The sequence below is a fragment of the Lepidochelys olivacea genome (genome assembly GCF_965140295.1).
Source record: "Lepidochelys olivacea isolate rLepOli2 genome assembly, chromosome: 1".
Classification (NCBI taxonomy): domain Eukaryota; kingdom Metazoa; phylum Chordata; order Testudines; family Cheloniidae; genus Lepidochelys; species Lepidochelys olivacea.
The window spans coordinates 149,869,916-149,894,054 of record NC_140411.1 but is presented as its reverse complement, the minus strand read 5'-3'; the positions used below and the strand labels follow the sequence as shown (position 1 = coordinate 149,894,054).

At 40.4% G+C, this 24,139-nt stretch overlaps 1 protein-coding gene across 3 annotated transcripts in view; it reads left to right on the top strand.

Annotated features, from left to right (window-relative positions):
- DMD (dystrophin) overlaps positions 1-24,139 on the top strand; it is a gene marked incomplete at both ends in the record, with an annotated part of 1,846,964 nt that overhangs the window by 1,413,334 nt on the left and 409,491 nt on the right. For all 3 annotated transcript variants that reach the window (XM_084636024.1, XM_084636023.1, XM_084636025.1), the window contains one exon: positions 7,935-8,089. In XM_084636024.1, the coding sequence (XP_084492150.1) occupies positions 7,935-8,089 (155 nt within the window). The remainder of the gene's footprint in view (positions 1-7,934; positions 8,090-24,139) is intronic.

Sequence of the window (24,139 nt, the reverse complement as noted above, 5' to 3'; positions counted from 1 at the left end):
AGTCAGAAGGTTATATTACTAGTGTATTGCATTGGTGCAACTATAGCTGGTGTGACAAAGTCAGGCTGGATGGCTGCAAGAGGGTCCTCATATTGGGTTCCAGGAGTTGGGCGGCCACAGCCTATGGGGCGGATCCACTGAGCCTGGAACTCAAATAATTATGGGGGGCAACTGAAAAAGAATAAGGATGGGTGTGGGTCAAAGGGTCAAAAGTAGGGAACCTGAAGGGGACACCGAGTAGAGAATCCCGGCCAGCACTCACTGCTCCTCAAAGGTGTCAAGGGAGCCCAGTGGACACTGCCCAGAGGCACTCTGCCCAGATACATGAGCAGAGAGAGGAACAGAAGTAGGCCCTGCAGTCGCAAAGAACCCCGTCAGTCAACATCCTCTCCCTGGTGTTATAGATGTCCACTTTGGCCATTGCTAAGAGGAAGTTGACGAGGAGGTCCCATGACTTTGTGGGGGCACCGACAGGGTGTGCATGAAAAAAAGGTGGGGGGAGAAGTGCAGCCAAAAACATAAAAGGAGATCTTGGTGGAGCAGGAATAGGGGCTGCAGCCTGGCGCACTCAAGATGGGATGTGCCAGGGTCTCCCTCACACCGCAGAAGGGACAGGTATTGGGAACAGAGGTGAACCGCGCCAGGTACATGCCCATGCTCATGGCTCTATGAAGGAGCTGCCAACCCATATCCCTGGCAGGTCATGGGGCCAAGGTAGAGTATAGACTGGCCCACCGGGGTTCCTCACCCGGAACAGATGACATAAGGTCCCGCCATTTAGTGTCAGGGCGGGACATGAGGGTGAGGAAATGGAGAGTATAGGAGCACGAGCGTGTATAGATGTGCCTGTGGTGCGGCTCAAAAGCGAACTGGCTGCAGGTCTTGCAGCTGGCTCGAGGTATATGGGTGGGGTGGCTGGGGAGGCTCATGGGACAGGGGCCCAATGAAAAAATCCAGAGGGCCTGGGGCATAGGGTGGGTGGGGAACACCCTCCTGCAAGAGGGTCTTGGAAGGCTGATATATTAGCCCTAGAATGTTAAAGCCCTTTTTCCTACAAGCTGAGAAGAGGTTACCTCAGGTCAATTAGGGACACCTGAATCCAATTAAAGTCTGCCTGAGGCCTTTAAAAACCCCTCCTCTGGGAAGAGCAAAGGGGGAGAGAGAGAGAAGCTGCTGCCAGGCGAGTGGCAGCAGGGAAACAAGCTTTTCCAGGCTGAAAGGCTGTGCTCTTTCCCATAGGGGAACAGCAAAACCTGAGTGCCTGCTAGGGGAAGGACTGACACCCTGGGCAAGCAACAGGATGACACCCTGCCCCAGCGAGGAGGCAGGAAAAGGTGTCTCCTTTTTGTTTGGTGAACGATACCCCTTAGGCCAACCCTCGGGCCTACCCTGAAAACACAGCCAAAGGAGCACAGAAGGGGGGAAGGCAGGCAACTGCCCAGAGTGGGGCTGATTTACTCCAGGCCCCGCATCACCAGAGGGGGAAGTGCTAAGTCTGGCAAGACAAAGGAGGTACCTTGCCACACGGTAATATTGTGTCCAGGTCAGGGGTCCACAGTTTAAGAAGGATGTTGATTAATTGCAAAGAGTTCAGAGAAGAGCCCCAAGAACGATTAAAAGACTGGAAAATAAGCCTTATAATGATAGACTCAACAAGCTCTATCTGTTTATCTTAACAAAGAAAAAGGTAAGAGGTAATCTGATCATAAAACAGAAGTATCTACATGTTAATTAAAATAACGAAGGGCTCTTCAGTCTAGAAGACAAAAGTATAATAATCTAGTGCCTGGAAGATGAAGCTAGACATACTCAGACTAGAAATAAGGCACAAAGTTTTACCAGTGAGGGTAACAATTGTAATAATTTACTGAGGGTTGTGGTGGATTCTCCACCACTGGAAGGTCTGAAGTCATGGTTGAATGTTTTTGTTTTATTAATTTCTAAATAGTTTTTCTCGTTCAAATAGGAGTTAATTCAGCGAAGTCTGGTGGTCAGTTATACAAGGGGGTAGACTAAATGATAATGGTAGTCCTTTCTGATCTTGTAATCTATTCTGTTGATAAGACCTGACACTTTGATACCTGTTACTGGTATTGCCGGCATTCATTGTTGTATTTTTAAATTAACAGTAAAAGAGAACAAATACCCTCTTTATTCTTCCTCTTTGTATAACAAATGGTCTAAACACATTTGGTTAGAATACTAGCTAGAAATCCTATATAAAGCATTAGTTTTACTTTTTGAATGGGATTTTCAAAAGTTTAAAAAAGAGACTCAGTTTGCTCCCTGTTTGGCTCAAGGGAGAGGTAATCTGCTCCTCCTCTATTCCAGAAGAAGTTTACTTGCCCTTCAATACTATCTTAGGTAGGGTGACCATACATCCTGTTTCGGTTGGGACAATCCCTTTTTTTAAGCCCTGTCCCAGCCATCCTGACTTTTTTGGCAAAAGTGGGCATGTGTCCCTTTTGCTCTTGCCAACTTGATCAGTTGGCAAGAGCAAATGGGACAAATGCCCACTTTTGTCGAACAAGTGGAGTACGGTGCAGAGGAATGTGCGATGTGGGTGAGTGGTGATGTCAGCCCCTAGCGGGGAGGGGGGAGGCAGGGCTCTCGTGTGGGAGGGGCAGCAGGGTTCCAGCAACAGCCTCTTTCAGGGATTGGGGGGGGCAGGGTTCCAGCGACCCCAGCCTGGGGGTGGGGAGGGCTCAGGCAAGTGGCTCGGGCCAGCCCGTGTGGGGGAGGGTTCAGGCCAGCCCTGCACAATGTCCCGTTTTACCTTTGGGAAATATGGTCACCCTAATCTTAAGTGAGAGGGCCAATGTGTGAGAGGGCAGCTAGTGCCATGGCTATCCCCCTGCCTGCCCACTTCTAATTCACCAGTGCAGGAAATGTAGTAGCAGTTCCACTGAGGCTGCTTTCCTACCAGGGACTCACCTGCAAAGTAGCCTTATCCTCCCTTACTCTCTGCACAGTGCCTCAGGCAAGGGACAGTCTTGCCTTTAGTCATATACTGTGTGCAACAGTTACCTTGACACTTGCTTTATAATGTCACCCTTAACTGTTTTGCTGCCACCTAATATTCCAGATATGGACCAATTACATATGGTGAAAGAAATATACTCTTAGTGTTGTTTTATGGACTATACCAGAGTTCACAACGTACAATTCTAAGTGCAGTGGAATATTATAGGGATGATGCCCGCAGCTGCACAAACACTGAAATAGAGGACCAATGATGAATGGTTATACCTCTCTAGACCAGCTAAATAGCTGATAACATCCAGAGAAGGGGTGGGCAGTGGGTCTGCTTTTCCGGACGTGGGTTACATAAATATTTAATGCAGAAAGTGACATGCTCCAAATTGGATGGTGCTGTACATACATATTGCTGTATCTGTGCACAGTTTATTTTATTCCACTGGGTAATAGAAAGAAAGGCCCAGTCTCATTTCCTTACTTGTTTTTATTTAAGGACCCTTAATTACCTAGATTTTCCCACTAATAACATGGCAAGTAGTGTCTTCTAATTAAATACAATTAAAAATATACATAAGCAGCATGATTAATGCGCATCCCTAACTCTTTAAGCCTTTTAATAAAGCTAGCAAATTCAAGCGATGACACAGATGAAATACAAAGAATGCTTTACAAATGTCATAATGAAATTAAGGTAATAAAGCACTTTGAATACTTTTTTGTTTCTACTTATTCCAAAGTAGAAGGAAGAGAAATGGGCCTGAAAGAAAAAAAGAAGAAAGAAATTGTATTCCATTAGTTTAATTATAAAAATTCATTACATCAAGTCATGTAAGACAGAAAATAATGGGACTGTATTAGGTTGGACAATAAACCTTTCACTATAACACTTTGCTCTCGGTCCCTGTGAAAAGTATAGAGTAGGCGCAATGACTTAAGCATGCACGCTTTAAAGTTGTTGAAAAGATTAAATACTCATTTCCAGTAAACTGGAAAATGCAAATTGTTTCCTCAGACAGAATCCCCCGTACTCTTCATTTATGTTCTGAATGATATTGTTCTTTGGTAATGTCAGGAACTTAATAGATTAGTCTTGAAGTTAATGGCGAGAATCGTAGCATTGTAATGGGTCTGTCAGCATTTCCATTAAAGAGCCTGCTTTGGAGGGGTTTATAAGGTTATTAAATTCACAGGGAACTAGCAAAAGGTACACATTCTCCAAGTGAAAGTTTACAGGCCATTAGCCCACAACGTGGACAGACTGTTTTTGTATCTATAAAGGAAATGTAAAATATTCTACTACCATATTTTTGGTTGGAAAATGGCAACTATGTACTATGTATGTATAGCTAGTGCTTTATAACATTGTTCTACTGGAAAAATATTTTCCAAAAAGAATAAAGTATGAGCATCGTGAAATTCTTACAAATGTACAATAGATGGACAAAGTCTGCGGCAAAAAATGAAGGGGAAAAAAAAGCCCACATATAAGATATCTAAAGAACAATTACAAATAATAACAATAAGCCCAGGAGAAAGCATAGTTCAAGTGCGGTCTGAGCTTTGGAGTAGCTCCACTAACTGAGGCTCCCCAGGGGCTTTGCAAGAGGAGCATGTATCTGGCTGCCTTGGCTGTGTCTTCTCCGCAGCGAATGCCACCTGTCTGGGGGGATACAGTGGACCTGGAATTGTAGTAGTGTTTGGTCCTATGTTCTGTGTAACATACATGGAAGCAGATAAGACCTGAGGCTGAATCTAGCCCACAGTATTTAAAATTATGAGCTATTCTGACTTCTTGACAATACGTAGTCATGGGTGAGTGAATTAAGAAAAAATGCCCAGGCAATGTTTCAGATAACATTGAAAAGTAGCCTGAACCTTCACTCATCCTTCAATACAACTTTTTGAAGGTTTAAAAAAAATTGATTATTAGGCTGCTCTTCCCCCTATCGACCAGCCACAGCCTTTTACCTTAGAGACTAACCAATTTATTAGAGCATAAGCTTTCGTGAGCTACAGCTCACTTCATCAGATGCATATCGTGGAAACTGCAGCAGACTTTATATATACACAGAGAATATGAACCAATACCTCCTCCCACCCCACTGTCCTGCTGGTAATAGCTTATCTAAAGTGATCATCAGGTGGGCCATTTCCAGCACAAATCCAGGTTTTCTCACCCTCCACCCCCACACACAAATTCACTCTCCTGCTGGTGATAGCCCATCCAAAGTGACAACTCTTTACACAATGTGCATGACAATCAAGTTGGGCTATTTCCTGCACAAATCCAGGTTTTCTCACATCCCCCCCACCCCCATACACACAGAAACTCACTCTCCTGCTGGTAATAGCTCATCCAAACTGACCACTCTTCAAGTTTAAATCCAGCAGGACAGTGGGGTGGGAGGAGGTATTGGTTCATATTCTCTGTGTATATATAAAGTCTGCTGCAGTTTCCACGATATGCATCTGATGAAGTGAGCTGTACCTCACGAAAGCTTATGCTCTAATAAATTGGTTAGTCTCTAAGGTGCCACAAGTACTCCTTTTCTTTTTGCGAATACAGACTAACACGGCTGTTACTCTGAAACCAGCCTTTTACCTGTTTACCTGTGCAAACCAAGTTCTCTTTGTGGAGGCAGGTAGTTACGTTGTTGCCCTTCTGGTTTCTAAGGACAGATCACCTTCAGGATAGCAGGATATAGGCCTGGTTTACACTAGGCGTGGGGAATCGATTTAAGTTACACAACTTCAGCTATGTGAATAACATAGCTGAAGTCTGTGTACTTAGATCTACTCACCACAGCGTCTTCACTGCGGTGAGTCAACTGCTGCTGCTCCCCTGTCAACTCTGCCTGCGCCTCTCGCACCGGTTTAGTACAGGAGTCAACGGGAGAGCGCTCGGGGATCGATAAATTGTGTCTAGACTAGATGCGATAAATCGACCCCCACTGGATCAATTGCTGCCCCCCAATTCGGTGGGTAGTTTTGTAACCTCTCACAAGGCCAAGATAGATTCTCTGCTGCTCTGAAATGCAGAAGTTAGATGAAGAGAGATCTATTGTTTTCCTGACTTTTATAATCTTATGACATCCTTTAAGTCTTGTATTATAGAGACATCCCAAAGTGCCAGTATACCTTAAAAAATAAGAGAAGCTCTCCTAACAGGCAACATATTAGATCCCACTTGAAGTAGAGCAAAGACTACTTCCTTTAGAGGAGCCCTGACATGGGGGCCACATCCTGGAATTCTCCTCTTCCCAAGTCAGAGGAACCTACAGTGCTGAAAGCAGATAAGAGGAGCTAAAGCTTTTTTCTGTGGATGGAAGAAACTAGCTCCAGTAGGGAGTCCCTAAAAGGTTCAGATAAGTATCAAAACTTTCATAAGCTTATCCAGAATGAACCTGCAAACTTTAAAGTGAGCAATCGCTACACTCTGTTTGTTTATTCAACTTGACATTCAGACTTCTTTCCATCACGCATCAGTCTTGACAAAATAGCTTACTAATGATTAGCTCTGTGTGAAGACTCTATTAGTTTAATCAAAACCAGATTTCAACATGAACATCACTTTGGGGGAAAGGAAAATCTATTCTCATGGAGGTTTTTCCTATTTGAAAAGGAAGTTATTTTCTGAAGAAAGTTTCTAATTTATACAGCCAGCTACTGATTCTAATAATCCTTCCATGAGAAGAAAAGGAGTACTTGTGGCACCTTAGAGACTCACAAATTTATTTGAGCATAAGCTTTCGTGAGCTACAGCTCACTTCATTGGATGCTGTAGCTCACGAAAGCTTATGCTCAAATAAATTTGTGAGTTTCTAAGGTGCCACAAGTACTCCTTTTCTTTTTGCGGATACAGACTAACATAGCTGCTACTCTGAAACCTTCCGTGAGAGTTTTTGGCAAATTATAATGTACTTTTGCGCTCACATTGTCAAAGATGTTTGGTAACCTATATATTTGTCTAGCCCTAAGAGCTGATCATCTGTATTGTTACTGCTATTTGATTACAAATAATGGAGGAGACATGGATGCACACAGTGTTTTACAGATGTTGGTTATGACAAGCAGACAAACAGGAAAAGCATATGGAATTTGGTTCCCCATTGCAACCAATGCACCAATCTCCTGATCTGCTTTTCTAATGAGGAAGGAATTGTTAGTTAGCAGATCTAGATAAAAATTAAAATGAACACAGAATTATGTTCAAAATTGTAAATGCTTTCTTAAAACTATTTCCAGAAAAATTGGGAAAGGTCATGGCATTATAATAACTTACTGTTAGGTTTAATATTCTAGTATTTTGATGTATGCCAGTTTAGTACTGATCCAGTAGGTGGCACTAATTACATAAACAAATCATTCTTAATAAAGTGAAAAAATTCAACAGACAAATATTATTTGTCCAAGCTTTGGTGGTATGTCACATTGTAAAAAAAAAAAAAAAAAAAAAAAAAAAAATTAGGCCTGGCAGTATATTATTTTACTATGCTCTTTTTCCTGTCTCCCCAGCATAATGAATTCACCATCACAGAGACAAAAATAGTCGGCATGCACAATAATTTACTCAACTATTTATTTGTGAGAAAGAACTATTATGATTCCATTCACTAGTTTACCAATTTCGGCTGCCACATTTTATCTTGCACTGAAGATTTTATTGGTTAGTCCTGTCAGCTGCTTGTTGGTAGTACTGCAGTCCTCTTGTGTCCCAAAACTTAAAAAAAAAAAGAAAAAAAAAAAAGTTCTGACCCTAACAATCAGCAGATGTGACAGAGGCTGTTTCTGTTATTACCAGCAACGAGAAGATTCTCTCTCTCTCTCTCTCTCTCTTATTTAATCGGGAAGGTTTTAAAGGTTTAAAGGTTCATCTACTTTTCAAATATTCAAGGTATATTTTTAAGGGAAGGTGAGATTCATTCTTTTGTTTTGTTTGTTTTTTCCCCCTCTAGCAATTTTCAAAAGAGTTGCGGCAGTGGCAAATACATGTGGATGTGGCGAATGACATGGCACTTAAGCTTCTCCGTGATTATTCAACAGATGACACCAGAAAAGTAGAACTGATGACAGATAACATTAATACCAGTTGGGCTACCATTAATAAGAGGTACAATGCCATTTTTCGCACTAACACTGTTGTTAAGCTTCACTGAATTGCATTGATCTACTTTAACACTTAATATAGTGATTAGGTGGCAAAATGGAAGGGAGGTACCCAAAGAAGCCGGTCACCCCAACTGTTTTTTTTTCTGTAGATGCTTATCTTTTAAATGACATTTGGGGCAACCACTCTGACATGAAACATTGTCATTTGCCAGTTTTAAACCGCTTTTACATATTAACCATTTTTCTAATTAACTTTAGTTAACTCGTGTTTCATAAAGTTCCATAGATATTTAAATTAAGAGAGTTTTTTAGTTTTCTAACTGCTATCTCAGCATCTTAATCTCTATACAGTTGTAGACAGTGCCATAAATTGAACATGAAAATGACACACCCTACTGAAATATAATTCACAGTAGAAGCATTATACTATATCTATGAGAAGAATCTACAGCCAAGATTTTTTTATTTTATTTTTTTTTAAGATTAGATTGTTGATTAAACCATTCAGGATTACATTTTGTAGTCTCTCAATGTTTGGTATAGATACCAGTTCATTACTAAAAGCTATGTTTATAGGTTGCCACTAAGTGTGAATCATCCAGTATAAAATCTATACTGGAAATTTTTTGCAGGATAAAAATGATTTTATTTAAAGCAGTAAAACTCAGATTCACAGGTTTATATTGTTGTACATCAAATGGGATACATAAAAAAAATAGAGTTGGAGTTACTTTACCTGGCTTAATATCTAGGATTAAGTTTTATATCTTATAACCAAAACTGAATGCGTTTTTAAAATGTTTTTAATTAAAGTTCATGAACAAGGTCAGCAAAGACAACTTAGTTAAATATGCAACAAATTCAGGGAATTTGCTTGCATAGTAAAAGCTACTTAAATCAGCAGTGACTAGAGGAATTCATTCCCTTTTTCTCTTTACTGCTTTTTTAATTAATTTGGTATTCATATGCCTCCACAACAGTTCATTTTAACTGCGTTTCTGTTTGCAGCAGAACTATTCCCACTTTAGCGCCAATGGAAGCACCAAAAAAGATAGTATTGATATCCTCTAAGCAGTGTTGTAATCTGAAAGGTTTGCTGGGGAGAAGTACCGTAGCTAAACTGTGAAATGTATTTTAAAAGTAAAGAGAATTTCTGTAGGCATTTCTGACCTTATTGTTGATGGTAGCCTTCTTTCTGAAAAGACACATGTCTTGTGATAGATGTGCGCTGAGAAATCTGTAAAACCATATAACTTGGTCTCATTATGTCCCTAGTGTTTGGGGTGGGGGGCTGGGGGTGCTTTGGACTCCATGAGAAGGGCTAGATGTCTGAGGTTCAGTCCAGAAAAGGAGGAAGTGAAATTGGTAGATGATGGGGAAGCAAATGGGAGAATTGGAGGGGATTATATCAGTGCTCTGAATTAGGGAATTCTCACACTTGTGACAGATTCACAATTCTGAGGTCTTGCTAGATCCAGGGCTGCGACTCAATGCTCAGGTTGCAGCTGTAGCCAAGAGTCCTTTTGACAAGTAGAGGTTTAAAAAAAAAAAAAAAGACTGATGTGGCCACTTCTTTTTGAGGCATCGATGCCCGTGGCCGCAAGACTAGACTACCGTAATGTGATTTACATGTAGCTGCACCATGAGACTACTCAGAAGCTGAAGGTGGCACAGAATGTGGTTGCCCACTTAGAAAGTGGAGCTTTATGTTGAGCACATAACTGGTGTGGTCTGAGAGCTTCATGAACAGCCGGCTGGTTTCTGAATGCAGTTCCAGCTGTTGCTTTTAGCCTATGAAGACCTAAATGGTTTAGTACCTGGCAACCTGACAGTCGCTTTCACAGTGTGAGATGACTAGTTTAAAGCTGCAAAGATGTGATTACAAAAGAAAATAAATACATAAAAATAACAATTAGGCACAATTTTGCAAATGTGGTGGGTCCCTGAAACAGTGGAATTGCCAGTAGTGTTCGGAGGCAGCAAACTACTAAGGAATTGTAAATTGTTAGCTCCTCATGGCAGAGACCTAATATGCAATTAGGAACTGTCAGAGGGCAGAATTAAATGTACACAGGCTACTCTAAATGTGGCGTTTCCTAGCTTTCAAATATGCCACTTTGCAACCTAAACATCTTTTTATTTAATGTAATTTATTTTTTGTGTGCAATTTCCCTTGTTTTTAAGTTAAAAAAATTTTGTTATATGCAACTGTAACAACCACTGTAATGGTGTTTGGCTCAGCTCCACCCGCATTAGATGTCAAAATGAAATACCAATCAAACTAGATTGTACAGATGTTCAAAACACAATTTTGCATGTTCTGTTGGGTTTTGATAGGCTCCTCAGGCATGGCTCCCCTTCAGCGGGGACAGACCCGCCCTACACCCATGAGCTGCACGGAATCAAGCCCCAGGCAGATGCCTAGGAGCCGGGCTCCAGCTCCCAGAGTCATGTGGCATCAGAATCTGAGCTATTGTTTTTTAAAAAATTGCTTCCAGCCTTCATGGTTGTGAAGAAAATCTGGAAAATGTGAGCTAGGTGTAACTGATGTCACAGCGTCTGCCTGAATTAACAGACAGCCTCCACCAGAGGGATGAGCACAGCCACTAGAGCATGAGCTTCCAAATACCTGTAAATCAAAACAGATATTAGCAGCTGTTAAATCAAATTAAGAATGTCCACCTAAGGGGGTTTCACCAATTTGACTGAATACATTTAGAAAACAGTTTAGTTAAATTAGCGCAATTTTTGTATGTAATCAGGACCGTAGGTAACCTAATTATAAGTGTAATTTCTGCTTCCCTGGTAATAATAATAATAATAATAATATAATATGACGTTTGTGTAGGGGGGCAATCTGCAAGTCAACCCTGCAGGCCTTGGAACCAAGCTTTGTGAGGGACTTTTAGCGTTGCAGTGCACAGGCTGGGAAATCCTCATTTTGTCTTTTACCTGCCCCCAGCCCTCCCTTGGACGGGAAGCTCAAGGCAAAAGAAATATGGAAAATACTCCAGCCTCTCCACAGGCTGTATCATATTTCCACAGCTTCATTTTTAATAGGGAATCTCCTTAAAGGGGGATTTGGGGCTCCATAATTCCTGTCATCAAGGGGAGGAACACAGGACCTGCGCTCAGATGGTCTTGACCTTCTCCCAATCTCTCAGCATCCTTGACCTATTATATGGGGTGGAAAACCCTGTCTATCTCTAAAAGCACAATTGGCAAAACCTCACAGAGATTTCCTTCCATTAGCTCTGTCGTGGGAGGGGTGAATCACTAACTGCCAGTTCCGCTGGGGAAAATCATCAGATTTGTTCAGTACATTTAACAGTTTATAAGCACTGGAGTTTTTTCCTTTACAAGACAGCTTTCAAATTGTTGCATGGAGAAAAATAAGAGCAGCTCTATTTTAAGGGTAGGGGCATAATTTACTTTGGGAATACAAAGGTGAAGAATATGCTATTTCTCTATCACTGGCCTCCTGAAGGGCCAAATGCTCTTGTCTGGTGCATGTGCGTTGATTTCATGGGTTTTTTTTTCCTGAAGAAACTGTTTTATGGATAAAGTATTGGTCTTGTGAGTCAGTGAGCTGATATTGGCTTAGAAATTTATCTAAAAAAATAAGAGTCCTGGATTAATCTGATTGCACTTTAGGGATATCTAAGTCGACTCTTATATATTCAAGCTCTCGTAAAATGCCTGAGCAACAAGGGAAAATGCACCAGGTGCAAATTTTTGATTTATTTTGCTTTCAAACTTTATTTTAACGAGGGTTATTACTTTGGAGGTTATTGCCATCTAAAATGAATTTTCGTAGAGAAAGAAAGAGAAAGAAAAAAAGTAAAAATGGAATGGTTGGTATTGCTGTGAGTTGTTTTCTACAAAGCGAACACTGATGGCAACATTGTGTGTCAGTGGGAATGATGTGAGCCACCCTGTCCACAAACCGTAGGTTGATAAAACAAGAAACAGGCAAGCACCAATAAAAATCCTACTCTGCCTGCTGGTGATAGTTCTGCCAAAGCAAGCACTTCAGTCATTAAGGCAACATCTGCCAGTTTGTATTTTGTTTTGCTTAGCTAGATTTGCAACTGATTGCTATATGTTTACCCTTTGCTTTACCATGTTGTTTTATAACATTGAACCATAATGAAAATGACATTCTGACTCTTGTAATAGTCAAGTTTGTTAGCATTTGATGGGTGCTTCCCTTCTGACTAACTTGTTTTTTGGTAGTAGCTGAAAAGATGCACTAGCAGCATATGTGCTGATTAGTTGGGCAAGAGCCAGATTGGCTTGTAAACATGTGTCTTCCTCGTCTCTTTCAGAGCATTAACTATCCCAGAAATAACTATATTATTTACTAAAAGGGAATTAAGGAGAAAGTGGTCTGTGCTCCCTGAATTAGCAACAACAAATCAAGCAACTGAACCAAAATATACTCTTGAAAAAAAGGTGGAATGTAGGGAGCAACCATCAAAAATATTCTGGATGTAAAAATGCATATTACAGTACTATAGGGGTGTTTCTTGAGTTAGGCTAATTTCCTTCACTGCTTTTTTCTTTGTTTGGACATTAATATAGGCTCTGATTCTGTATTTAACTTTAAGCACATTTCTTCTCTAACGATCCATTCAAGCACGTGCTTTTCTTTAAGTTCCATCAGTTTCAGTGGGAAGTTAAGCAGATGCTTATGTCTGCTGAATTGGGGCCCAAGTGAGAAAATTAGTTACACTTTGTCAGCATTGGAGTTACTCAGAAGATATAATAGAAACAAAACTGTCCTACTGAGTTAGAGCTCTGTACATCTATCATGTATCACATATCTTCAAATGTATATCTCTTCCAGATGATCATGCATCCAGGTTTCGTGGAAGTCTGATAAATTAGGTGATATGGCAGCGGTGTTAAACATTCTGGCCCACTTCAGATGCTTTTCTGGCCCTTATGACAGAGTTTGCAGAATGAAAGCTTCCATCCAAAATAAAGTAACTTTCTAGCCTAGCCCTTATCTAGTGTAAGGGATGAAAAACCAATGCACCGTTGTCGTCTTTAGTCTGCAGACAACTTGGAACAACAGCTCTAATATCTGTTAGCTGTCACTATGCATCTCCATAGGGTTGATAACTCCTATAATTATCAAACTTTAAAAGCTAGATTTTCAAATAAATTAGGTACACAAGTGTGCATCAGATTTGCACAATTACCTTATTGTGCATGTAAATTGTGTAATTGCGTGTGCAAATAGCCAAACAAAAGGCAGAAATAGTGGTGATACAAAAAACACCACATTTTTTCACATTTTACACATTTTTTCATCTACTGATGCTGAATATGACTGTAACTGAAGTTCCTGAATAAGGGCCATACTCTAATCTTGCTCTTTGTGAAAATCTCTCATTGTTAGCAGTGGGAGGTCTGTTGTGGATCAAGAATATATGTGATCCAAAAATAGTAAACTTGGCCTTTATATAATTCAAACTGTAATTTCTTCCTCTTCACAAAGTGGGTTTGATACCCCTGCTTAACAGGTCCTCTGAAATCAGATGTGTGAAATATTTTGGCTTGTGCATTGCTGCTCCCTAGAGCCTCTAATGAGCCTTCTCCTTGAGGCACTTTTGGTGAATCATCAGATGGTCTGTGGGTTGATCTGAGGATGCGCTATAAGATGGTTGTGACGGGTTGGATCACAGAAAGCCCCTTGGGACTGCCAACTGATGTTCCAAGACTACTTCGTCCCTGCTTTCCCTGCCAGCTTGAGACTCCAGCACCCTGTCTTGCTAAGCCAGACATGCCAGTCTGCTCCAACAGAGACCCACGGTCTGAACCACATGCCCCAAAACTGCAGACTTAACTGAAAGCAACTTAGGAAGTGTTCCTGTCTTTAACACTCAGATGCCTAACTCCCAATTGGGTCCAAACCCCAAATAAATCCGTTTTACCCTGTATAAAGTTTATACAGGGTAAACTCATAAATTGTTCTCCCTCTATAACACTAACAGAGAGATATGCACAGCTGTTTGCCACCCCCTTCCACAGGTATTAATACATACTCTGGGTTAATTAATAAATAAAAAGTGATTTTATTCAATACAGAAAGTAGGATTTAAGGGGTTCCAAGTAGTAACAGACAGAACAAAGTGAATTACCAAGCAAAATAAAATAAAACACACAAGTCAAAGTCTAGTATAGTAATAAAACTGAATACAGATAAAATCCTCACCCAGTAAGCTTCCTTTGATAGACTAGTTTCCTTCTAGTCTGGGTCCAGCAATCACTCACACCCCTGAAGTTACTGTCCTTTTTTCCAGTTTCTTTCAGGTATCCCTGGGGGTGGAGAGGCTCTCTCTTTAGCCAGCTGAAGACAAAATGGAGGGGTTTCCCAGGGGTTTAAATAGACTTTCTCTTGTGGGTGGAGACCCCGTCCTCTCTCCTATGCAAAGTCCAGCTACAAAATGGAGTTTTGGAGTCACCTGGGCAAGTCACATGTCCATGCATGACTGAGTTCCTTGCCAGCCAAGCCACATTCCTGGAAAAGCTCAGATGTGGATTGGCATCTACAAGTTCATTGTTGGCTTAAGGGCTTCTTGAATTGGGCACTTACTGAGAATAGTCTTTTCTCAGGAAGCTGACCAACTGCTTCACTAAAACCTACTTAGAATCAGACAAGTATACAGCCAATATTCATAACTTTGAATACAAAAATGATATATGTATACAAATAGGATGAATAGATTCAGTAGACCATAACCTTTACAGAGATATGTTACATGGCACATGTAGCATAAACCATATTCCAGTTATGTCATAGTCCCATAAAGCATTATGGGGTACAATGTCACAATGGTTGTTTTTAATATTTTGGTTTTAGCCTTGAGAATTACTCATCCTATAAGACTCAAGGAATTTTCCTGCATAACAGCTAACTGGAGGGAAGGGCACAGTGACTTGTCTGTCCATATTGTCAAGGCTCAATAAATAACCTTCTTTTAAAAAAAAATTTGAATGTAGTGCTCATGAAAAGAGTTTGTGGGATAGCAAGGGTTACTGAAATCTTATATTTAGCCTCAGGACAAATATAGCACAGGCTGAGTCTATGCAAACTTTCCCATGTCATCTAGCCAGCGTGCCTAAAGACTGGTCTAAAGGGACCTTCTTGAGAGATAAGAGAGTACTTAATTACTGACAAAAATCACAACTTTTTGGCAGTTTCCACAGAAGCCAAGGATAATTTGCCAGGCATACTGGCATCTGTCTAGTTATCTGCTGAAAAATGGATGGAATCTATCACACTGATTTCATATAGGACCCCAACTGCCATCAGGTGGTGAAAGTGTGACTTGTTCTTAGAGATATTATTTTCTCATTAAAAACAAACAGCATTTCAGGCCATAGCTCCCTGAAACTGCCTCAGCAGAATCCATTCCTTATGTCAATGGAAGAATTCACATTTATACTAAAATGCCTATTGAACTCTCTGTGCACAAATAGAAGAGCAAGCCCCACCCTTGAATCATCAACAGACCAGTTTACACATGAAATTATATGATTTATACCAAAGAATCAGGATTGGTCTCAATAGCTAAAGACTTTTGGGGGGCCAGCACTGAAGAGAGTATTTCATTGCTCAGTTTAGACCTGGAGGGATGAGGACACGGTGCACTCAGGGGAGGGAGCGGAACTGGGCGGGAAGAGGTAGGGCGGGGCTGGAGCCTTGGGGGAAGGAGTGGAGGGGGGCAGGACCTGGGACTGTCAAGGTTCCTTCCCCACTCTGAACTCTAGGGTACAGATGTGGGGACCTGCATGAAAACCTCCTAAGCTTACTTTTACCAGCTTAGGTTAAAACTTCCCCTAGGTACAAATTAATTTTACCCTTTGCCCTTGGATTTCCACTGCCACCACCAAACTTTATCTGGGTTCCTAAAAAAACGGAGTTTGGACACGTCTTTCCCCCAAAAATCCTCCCAACCCTTGCACCCCACTTCCTGGGGAAGGTTTGGTAAAAATCCTCACCAATTTGCATAGGTGACCACAGACCCAAACCCTTGGATCTTAGAACAATGAAAAAGCATTCAGTTTCCTTACAAGAAGTATCTTGTCTCCTCATTGATCATTTTGGTCAGGTGCCAGCGAGGTTACCTTTGGCTTCTTAACCCTTTACAGGTGAGAGGATTTTTCCTCTGGCCAGGAGGGATTTTAAAGGGGTTTCCCTTCCCTTTATATTTATGACAGGGACCAAACCAGAGGTCAAGCACCCCCCGGCTGTTTGGAAAGTCGGTGCCTGTGATCGTGATATTACATCCAGGATTGTGTTAAGGAACAACAAGTCTATGAACCAATAAATTCATTATAAGAGCTAATCTAGCATGGTTGGCTAGTAATATTATTTGAATAAGAGAAGCAAAGAAAGATGAAAAAACATTTGAACCAGTGCTCTTTACTGAAATGTTGGAAGCCGAAGGTTGATTCCAGGTCCTTATCCCTTTCTCTTCAAGCAGTAGGATCTAAAAATGCTTTGCAGGCAGATTGCTTAGCTTTTTGGTGTAGCTTCTTGTGCAGTCTGAAAGTGACCCTCCACCATATTTTCAAATAAAGGTGATTCCCTTTGGAACCTGTCCAGTGCCACCGGACAGCTTCCAAAGGGAATCCTCTTTATTGGGAAAAGGGTTCATGCAGCATGAGAGCCTCAAACCTTTGAGGTTTAAAACGTGGGTATCTTTTAAGCTTCCTAAGGGATGATTAAAAGAGATAAAAGCATTCTTAGCTTTCAATGATTACTTTTTTTAAAATACAGGGCAGTTAGGCTTTAAAAAAAGATATTAAAAAGAGCTATGTGCTGGAAGGATTTTAGATACTCTGAGACCAAGTGAGTTATTCCAATAAATAACCTGCTACATTATTCTCTGTTTCAAACAAACAAACAAAACCTATTTAGTGATAATGAACTTTAAGGAAGCTATGGTGAAAAGTCCTTTTATTTGCTTGTTTGTTTTCATAATTTGGCATTGCAGGTTCTTTTACAATGGATGAAGGATAGCTTTGTTCAATGAAAGACAGCCTAACCTGGCTTCATTGGAACACATGCTAGTATCACATATAATACATTCAAGCTCTCCTGCTGTGATGTTAATTCTCTTTCCATTGTTATTTTGTTGTACTTGTGCCCCTAGAAATGAGCAGAGTTGATAACAATTTTGGCAGGATATTGAAAAATATAGATCAGGGATCGGCAACCTTTGGCATGTGGCCCGCCACGGTAAGCTGCAGGCCAATAGGGGCTGCGGGAAGCAGCGCAGGCCAAGAGATGTGCTGGCCGCCACTTCTGCAGCCCCCATTGGCCTGGAGCGGCAAACCGCAGACAGTGGGAGCTGTGATCGGCTGAACCTGTGGACACGACAGGAAAGCAAACCGGTCCAGCCCACCAGGGGCTTATCGTGGTGAGCCGGGTGCCAAAGGTTGCCAATCCCTGCTGTCGATGGTTTTGTTTTTTAATGGCCAAAATTTCTAAAAAGTAGGGGAGCTTGAAAGTCATATAACCAGCTTCCACACAGCCCTGCCTCACAGTTCTATCTCCACATGAAGCTAGATTCAAGGTAAATTCACTCCCTCTGCCAGCACAGACACTCAAGGGGACTGTACATCTGTAACTTCTTCTCTTTATGCCAAGAGAACCTCAGGTGCCCAATGCTTCCCAAAATGTTTTTAGCATTGGCTGGGAAAGACAAGTCCAGGACACTCAGGACAGGTTATGATTCACCACTTCGCCTGCAGTGGCCATGCTCTTGGAATTTTTCTGGAGTTCCATGGGGAATTAAAACAATTTAAACTCCAAGGGGAATCTCAAGAGAGGACAGCAGCAGTAGTATAAGCTGCCCTCTCGCAAGGTGAATTCCTCATGTGGTATAAGGAGCCTTGCAAGTCCAGGGAGGTGTAACTTAATCATGGCTGTCATGCCAGTTAAGTAGACAAAACTGTAGACTAGCACAGCTGTTCCCAAAAATCTCTTTTTCTGCTCCCAAAGACATTCGTTCACATGGGTGTCAGATTAGTCCATGTAAATACAAACGAATTTAGCCCTTAAGTATATATGCCAACAAGCGTCATTCTTAATGTCATTGTTTTTTCAACATGTATAGCCACATGTATGGTCCTTTTTGATAAATTCAGCTGATTTAAACAAGTTTTTTTTTTAATTTTATCATTAAGGTGAATGGTTTCATTACAGAAGCAATAGCATGGAGGGAAACACTACTTTGTAACCATGCCTTCAGTATCCAATACAGAGAGCAAGGGAGTTATTTAAAAAAAAAATAGTTACTCCTCAAAGACCATTCCTTTCATCCATGACTGTTTGTATTTTGTTTTCATTTGTCTCATTTGTTTTTTTTTACTTTGGCCGTGAGTGAAAGAAAATGGTGCACTTTTGTCCCTATTTACCATATGCTAAACTCTATGAATGGCTTTCCCATTAATATAATTGAAGATAGAGTCCATCCTAACTCTAGTTTTTGCTGATACATTCATGCCATGTGTAATACTTCTGCACATATGGACTGATTTAGCATTCAGAAATTGGTTGAGGACAGTTAGAATTTAAAGTACCTGCTGCAGTGTAACCCAATCAAACAATAATAATAGTTAATGGAATAGAACTGTTAAAGAAGGACAGTTTCATGTACTAGCCTCATAAAACATAAAAGTAACACAGCTCAAGCTTTGAACAAACTAATTTCAAAGGAATATTTTGTGTTTAAAATCTTACTCTTTTCTGAACAAATTTTATGAGGAGTAGAGCAGTAAAAAGTCCAGTCAGCTGATTTCTGTTCTGAGTCTTTCTGAAAATTCAGCCTGATGGGTAGTTTTTATTCTTAAGAGTAAGATTTTCACAAGCACTCAGTATTGTCCTATGTGCCAATATTTACTGTTGACTTCAGTGGGCACAAAGATCAGTGTTGAGTACCTTTTGAAAATCTCGCCCTAAACAAATGTTACTGTTAGTCTGTGGGATAATTAAACTTTGACATGTCTGTTACAACTGATTATGGTCCTGAGCCAAAGCCCATTGTAATAAATTAGTCTCTTTCCATTTCTACCTTAGTGGATTTGGGTTCAAGCTCTAAGCCTTCTAAAACAACTAAATGAATTGAAATTAATAAATGTGGTCAGCCGGTGGCGTGTCAGCAGGGATTAATTTGACCTGGTGTCAATTTTCTGTTGGATTATTATGATTGCAATAACCTTGTTGTGTTTTGTTCTTTTTTTTTTTAATGTGTAATATTTTTTACAAAATTTAATGTCAGATTGACAGCTCTGGTACCTGATTATTTTTTAGCTTCAGAACAGTTACAGCATGGGCATGGCAAGCTTCTCTCCACTGGCTTGTCAACCACATTTAAAATGGAGCAGATAATTCATTCTTTCCATTAAATCCTGGGGGTCTCTGAAGAAATTGTCAGCAGCAGTGTCAATTTTGGTAGTGTTCTTTTTTCTTTAAAATTTGGAAACCTTTCAACCAGATTCTGAGTTTGGATCACAAGTTATTTTATGTAAGCCAACAGTCATCAGATGGCAACAACTTTAAGTTGGGCTGGAAAGAAATCAGTGACACAGAGGTGAGAGGTTCCCTCTCTCTTATTATCAATCCCCTGCTCTATGCACAGTACCGAGCAAATAACAAAAAAACCCAGAAGAGTACATTTGTGATCTGTCTCAAAATGTTAATAAGTGGAAAATTGAGAGGAAAAATGTGGTTAAACCGATAAGTCTCAAAGGAAGACCTGTTATAACACGTCTGATACATAATAAAGAAAAAATCCAGCAAGAAAAAGAGGAGCTGCTGTAAAGGAAAAGCTCAGTGGTTTATGTAGTGTGGGCAGAGTGTTCATCCTGTTGCACAGTGTTCTGTATCAGAAACATAAGAAGGCAAAATAACCCATACTGTGCCCCATAGCAATTGTAATGGAGAGAGATTTCTTCATAATCTCAGCTGCTGATCCCTTTATGCTCTGAAACATAAGAACTGGTATCACTTGAAATTGTTACCCTAGCTAGGTTGCACAGTAGCAGCCATGTTAGTCTGTATTCACAAAAAGAAAAGGAGTACTTGTGGCACCTTAGAGACTAACCAATTTATTTGAGCATGAGCTTTCATGAGCTACAGCTCACTTCATCGGATGCATTCAGTGGAAAATACTAGTTTATCTTTTCTTAGATTCTTTTCTCATTCAATATATGTAACTAGTCCTGTTTTGAATCCTGATGATTTTTTTGCCTCACTAATCATAGAATCATAGAATCATAGAATATCAGGGTTGGAAGGGACCCCAGAAGGTCATCTAGTCCAACCCCCTGCTCAAAGCAGGACCAATTCCCAGTTAAATCATCCCAGCCAGGGCTTTGTCAAGCCTGACCTTAAAAACCTCTAAGGAAGGAGATTCTACCACCTCCCTAGGTAACGCATTCCAGTGTTTCACCACCCTCTTAGTGAAAAAGTTTTTCCTAATATCCAATCTAAACCTCCCCCACTGCAACTTGAGACCATTACTCCTCGTTCTGTCATCTGCTACCATTGAGAACAGTCTAGAGCCATCCTCTTTGGAACCCCCTTTCAGGTAGTTGAAAGCAGCTATCAAATCCCCCCTCATTCTTCTCTTCTGCAGGCTAAACAATCCCAGCTCCCTCAGCCTCTCCTCATAACTCATGTGTTCCAGTCCCCTAATCATTTTTGTTGCCCTTCGCTGGACTCTCTCCAATTTATCCACATCCTTCTTGAAGTGTGGGGCCCAAAACTGGACACAGTACTCCAGATGAGGCCTCACCAATGTCGAATAGCTGTGGACAATGCCACAGGACATCGAATAATGTCCTGTGGCATTGAATTACCCAGGTTCATTTTATATTGAGCAAAAAAGTATTTCTTTTTATCCGTTGGATGTGTGTTGCCTTCTCATTTTTGAGTTCCTTTTTCCACTTGCCCCAGGGTACATGGTAAAAAGAAGCCTCCTGGAATGACCTCCCTCTGCACTGTGCTATGCTCCCCTCACCGCTTTCTTCCTTTCTGTATGTTTCTTGTGTTTCCTCTCAAATATTTTACATTATTACTTTTGTCATTTACTTCAAGGAAACCAATGCATTTCTGCAGGAACAACAAAGATGTTCATGAGAATCTACTATTTTCTAACCCTTGACAGTCTCCTCGTTCATTCTGCATAGACTGTTTTTTTTTCTGTTTTAATTAGTCAGTTCTTTGGAGGAAGAATTGACACTATAGCTTTAATTTCATACTGCCCTGAGCCTAATCCAAAACTCAGGGCAGTATGACATTAAAACTGTATACCATGGTAGTCGATCTGAATCTTTTCATTAACTTCAATGTTACTTACAATTAACTATTAATAGCTGGCCATCACAATAGTCTTGGCCATATTCTATCCACAGGAGATGGCATTTATACATCCCTTTGTTACCCGTGGCTCTTTCAACCCAAAGCTCTTGGTAACTTTTACTCTGTGCGAGTAAACCTGTGCGAGGTGGTGTTAGGAAATAAATCAAGGGAGACACAGCCGTCCAACCGATAGATGGGTGGCACAAACAGGACAACACAAGACTGCTTTCACTTGAAGCTAAACTTTACTTAGTCTCAAGCACTTACACACATCCACAACAGGTTAGTAAAACACCTCCAACCCTTGATAATTACCAAAGCTGAGTGGCTCTCGAGTGACACAGCGGCAGGCTTCCGGTGGCCAAATCTTTCATCTACCGGTGGGGACTGCAAGATGTATCCAGAGGGAGAGTCCAAAAAGAGTCCAACCACCTCAAACTTTCTCCCCTTATTTATATATTAGTAATAGAATGTCCCTTAAAGAAAACTTATTAAGTAAGCAGTTTCAATGGTCAAGCAAGAGGTTCCTTCTGATTATCGATTAACCAGGTGTGGGTTTTTCTCAGAGTTTGCAGCCTTGAGACCCCAATAGACATTCTTGGGGCACATCCTGCTCTTCTAAAATGCATGTATCAGCAACTTCAACACAATTCTTATCAGGAAGGACTCGGGGTTAAGCTGCCCTTTCTGTGGCACTCAAAACCCCCTCCGCTCCTGCCTTGGTCAAACTGAGAGTGCTGAATGGCCAATTTACAGCCTGCTGATTTGGCTGCTTTTAGCAATAATCCATAGTGGTTTCAGGCACTTTACTGGTTTGCCAAAGTCTCCCCATATGCCTTTGGCAGTTGATTTTCAAGCTCCACAGTGGGCATTCATTTGACGAGGGCATAGGCAATTCTACCAGCTCTGCCCAACTTCATGGTTTGTCGTACAATAGAGGCTACAGAAGGGAGACATTGAATCATCATATCCCATATCTGCCCTGGCTCATATCCTTTTTGCCCAGTGCTTGCCCCTTATACCTTCAGGCCCCAAAGTGGTTTTGGCTACTTGTTGCTATTGCTTCCTTCCTTCTTGGTGAGCTTTCCATGTTGGGAGCCCTGTCCAAGTAGAAGCCAGAAAAAATTCAAGCTGAATCCAGCCCTATTCATAATTCTTATTAATTGTTCCTTTTATGAAATGTCTTTCCTCATCATCTCACTTCTCTAGTAATTTTTGTAACCCTTATTGCACCTTATTTTCTAGTTCTTGGATATCCTTTTTGAGATGAGATGACCAAACTGAAATAATAGTAGGGGTGAGGATGTACCATTGGTGCGTATTGAGACTATTTTTATTGTGGATGTCATTACTCTTCTTAGTATAGTCTAACATTTGAGTCTTCTCTAGGGCTGCTGCTGCACACTGAAGTCTTCATTAAGCAATTGATTCTTAAATATGTTTTGCCTGTGAGGTTACCACTAATTCAGAACCCATCCGTGTGTACAAGTAGTTTAAATTGTTCCTTCCAGTGTTCATTACTTTGCACTTGTCTTTGTTGAATTTTCCGCTATCATGTTGCCCAATTACCTAGTTTCATTTGGTCTGTCTGGAGTTACTCACAATTCTTCCTGGATTTGACTAATGTAAATAAAAGTGTGTCATCAGCAAATTTGCCACCTCACTCTTTACTGCCTTTTCCAGATGATTAATCAATATATTGAACAATACTTTGTACTAATCTCTTGGGTATGCTGCTATTATTCCATACTGAGTGAGCATTAACAGCAGCATATATTCCTACTCTTTATTTCCTTCCACTTTACTAGTTTGTAATCCATGACCAAACTTTACTCTCAGCCCAATATTGCCAAATTTCCTTAAGAGCCACTTGTTTGGTAGTTCATCAAAATACCTTTGAAAATCTAAATAAGTTATAGTTATTTGTTTGAAATTTTTGCATGTTCTATTTCAATTAATTTTAACAAGAAACAGAAAATATATTTTTCCCCAAAGCTATGCTGTTTTGTCCTATAATAGTATTTTTATAACAGTTTTATAATAATTTTCTAAACTGTTTACAGGTTATAAGATAAACATTTATTTCACAAGCTCACTCTTTATACTAAGTAAGCACAGCCTACCTTCTAGTGCTCTAGTGTAACAGATATTTTTAATGATGAATTACATATCTCAGCTACTTCATTTCCATTTTCCTTCAAAATGTTCTGATGAAAACCATCATCCAGTTGTAGAGATTTATTGGAATGTAACATCTCAAGGTTTTCCACCACATTATTTTGGATACCTATTTCTCTGACAATGTCGCGCCTTTGCTACCTGTAAAGAGTAATCTGGGGAAAAGTATTTTTATATTATCTTCTTTAAGCAAAATCGGGTGTAAAAATATCATTTAGATTCTCTGCAGTTTCCTATTCTGCCATCTTTGATAGCTAATGTTTAGTTAGCAATTTCTATTAAAAAAAAGTCTGATTACAATTTAAAATCAAGATTCTGAAAATATTCCTTCGAATATTTATGCTTGCTTTTGATTTCTGTAATGACAAATTACATAATCATTGTGTCTTTCAGTGATAGATTATTTACTAAAAGAATATTCTTACACTGAGAACTGAGCAGTCTCAAATATGAGAATGTTAAGCTTCTAATGGTCCTTTCTTTAAGGAG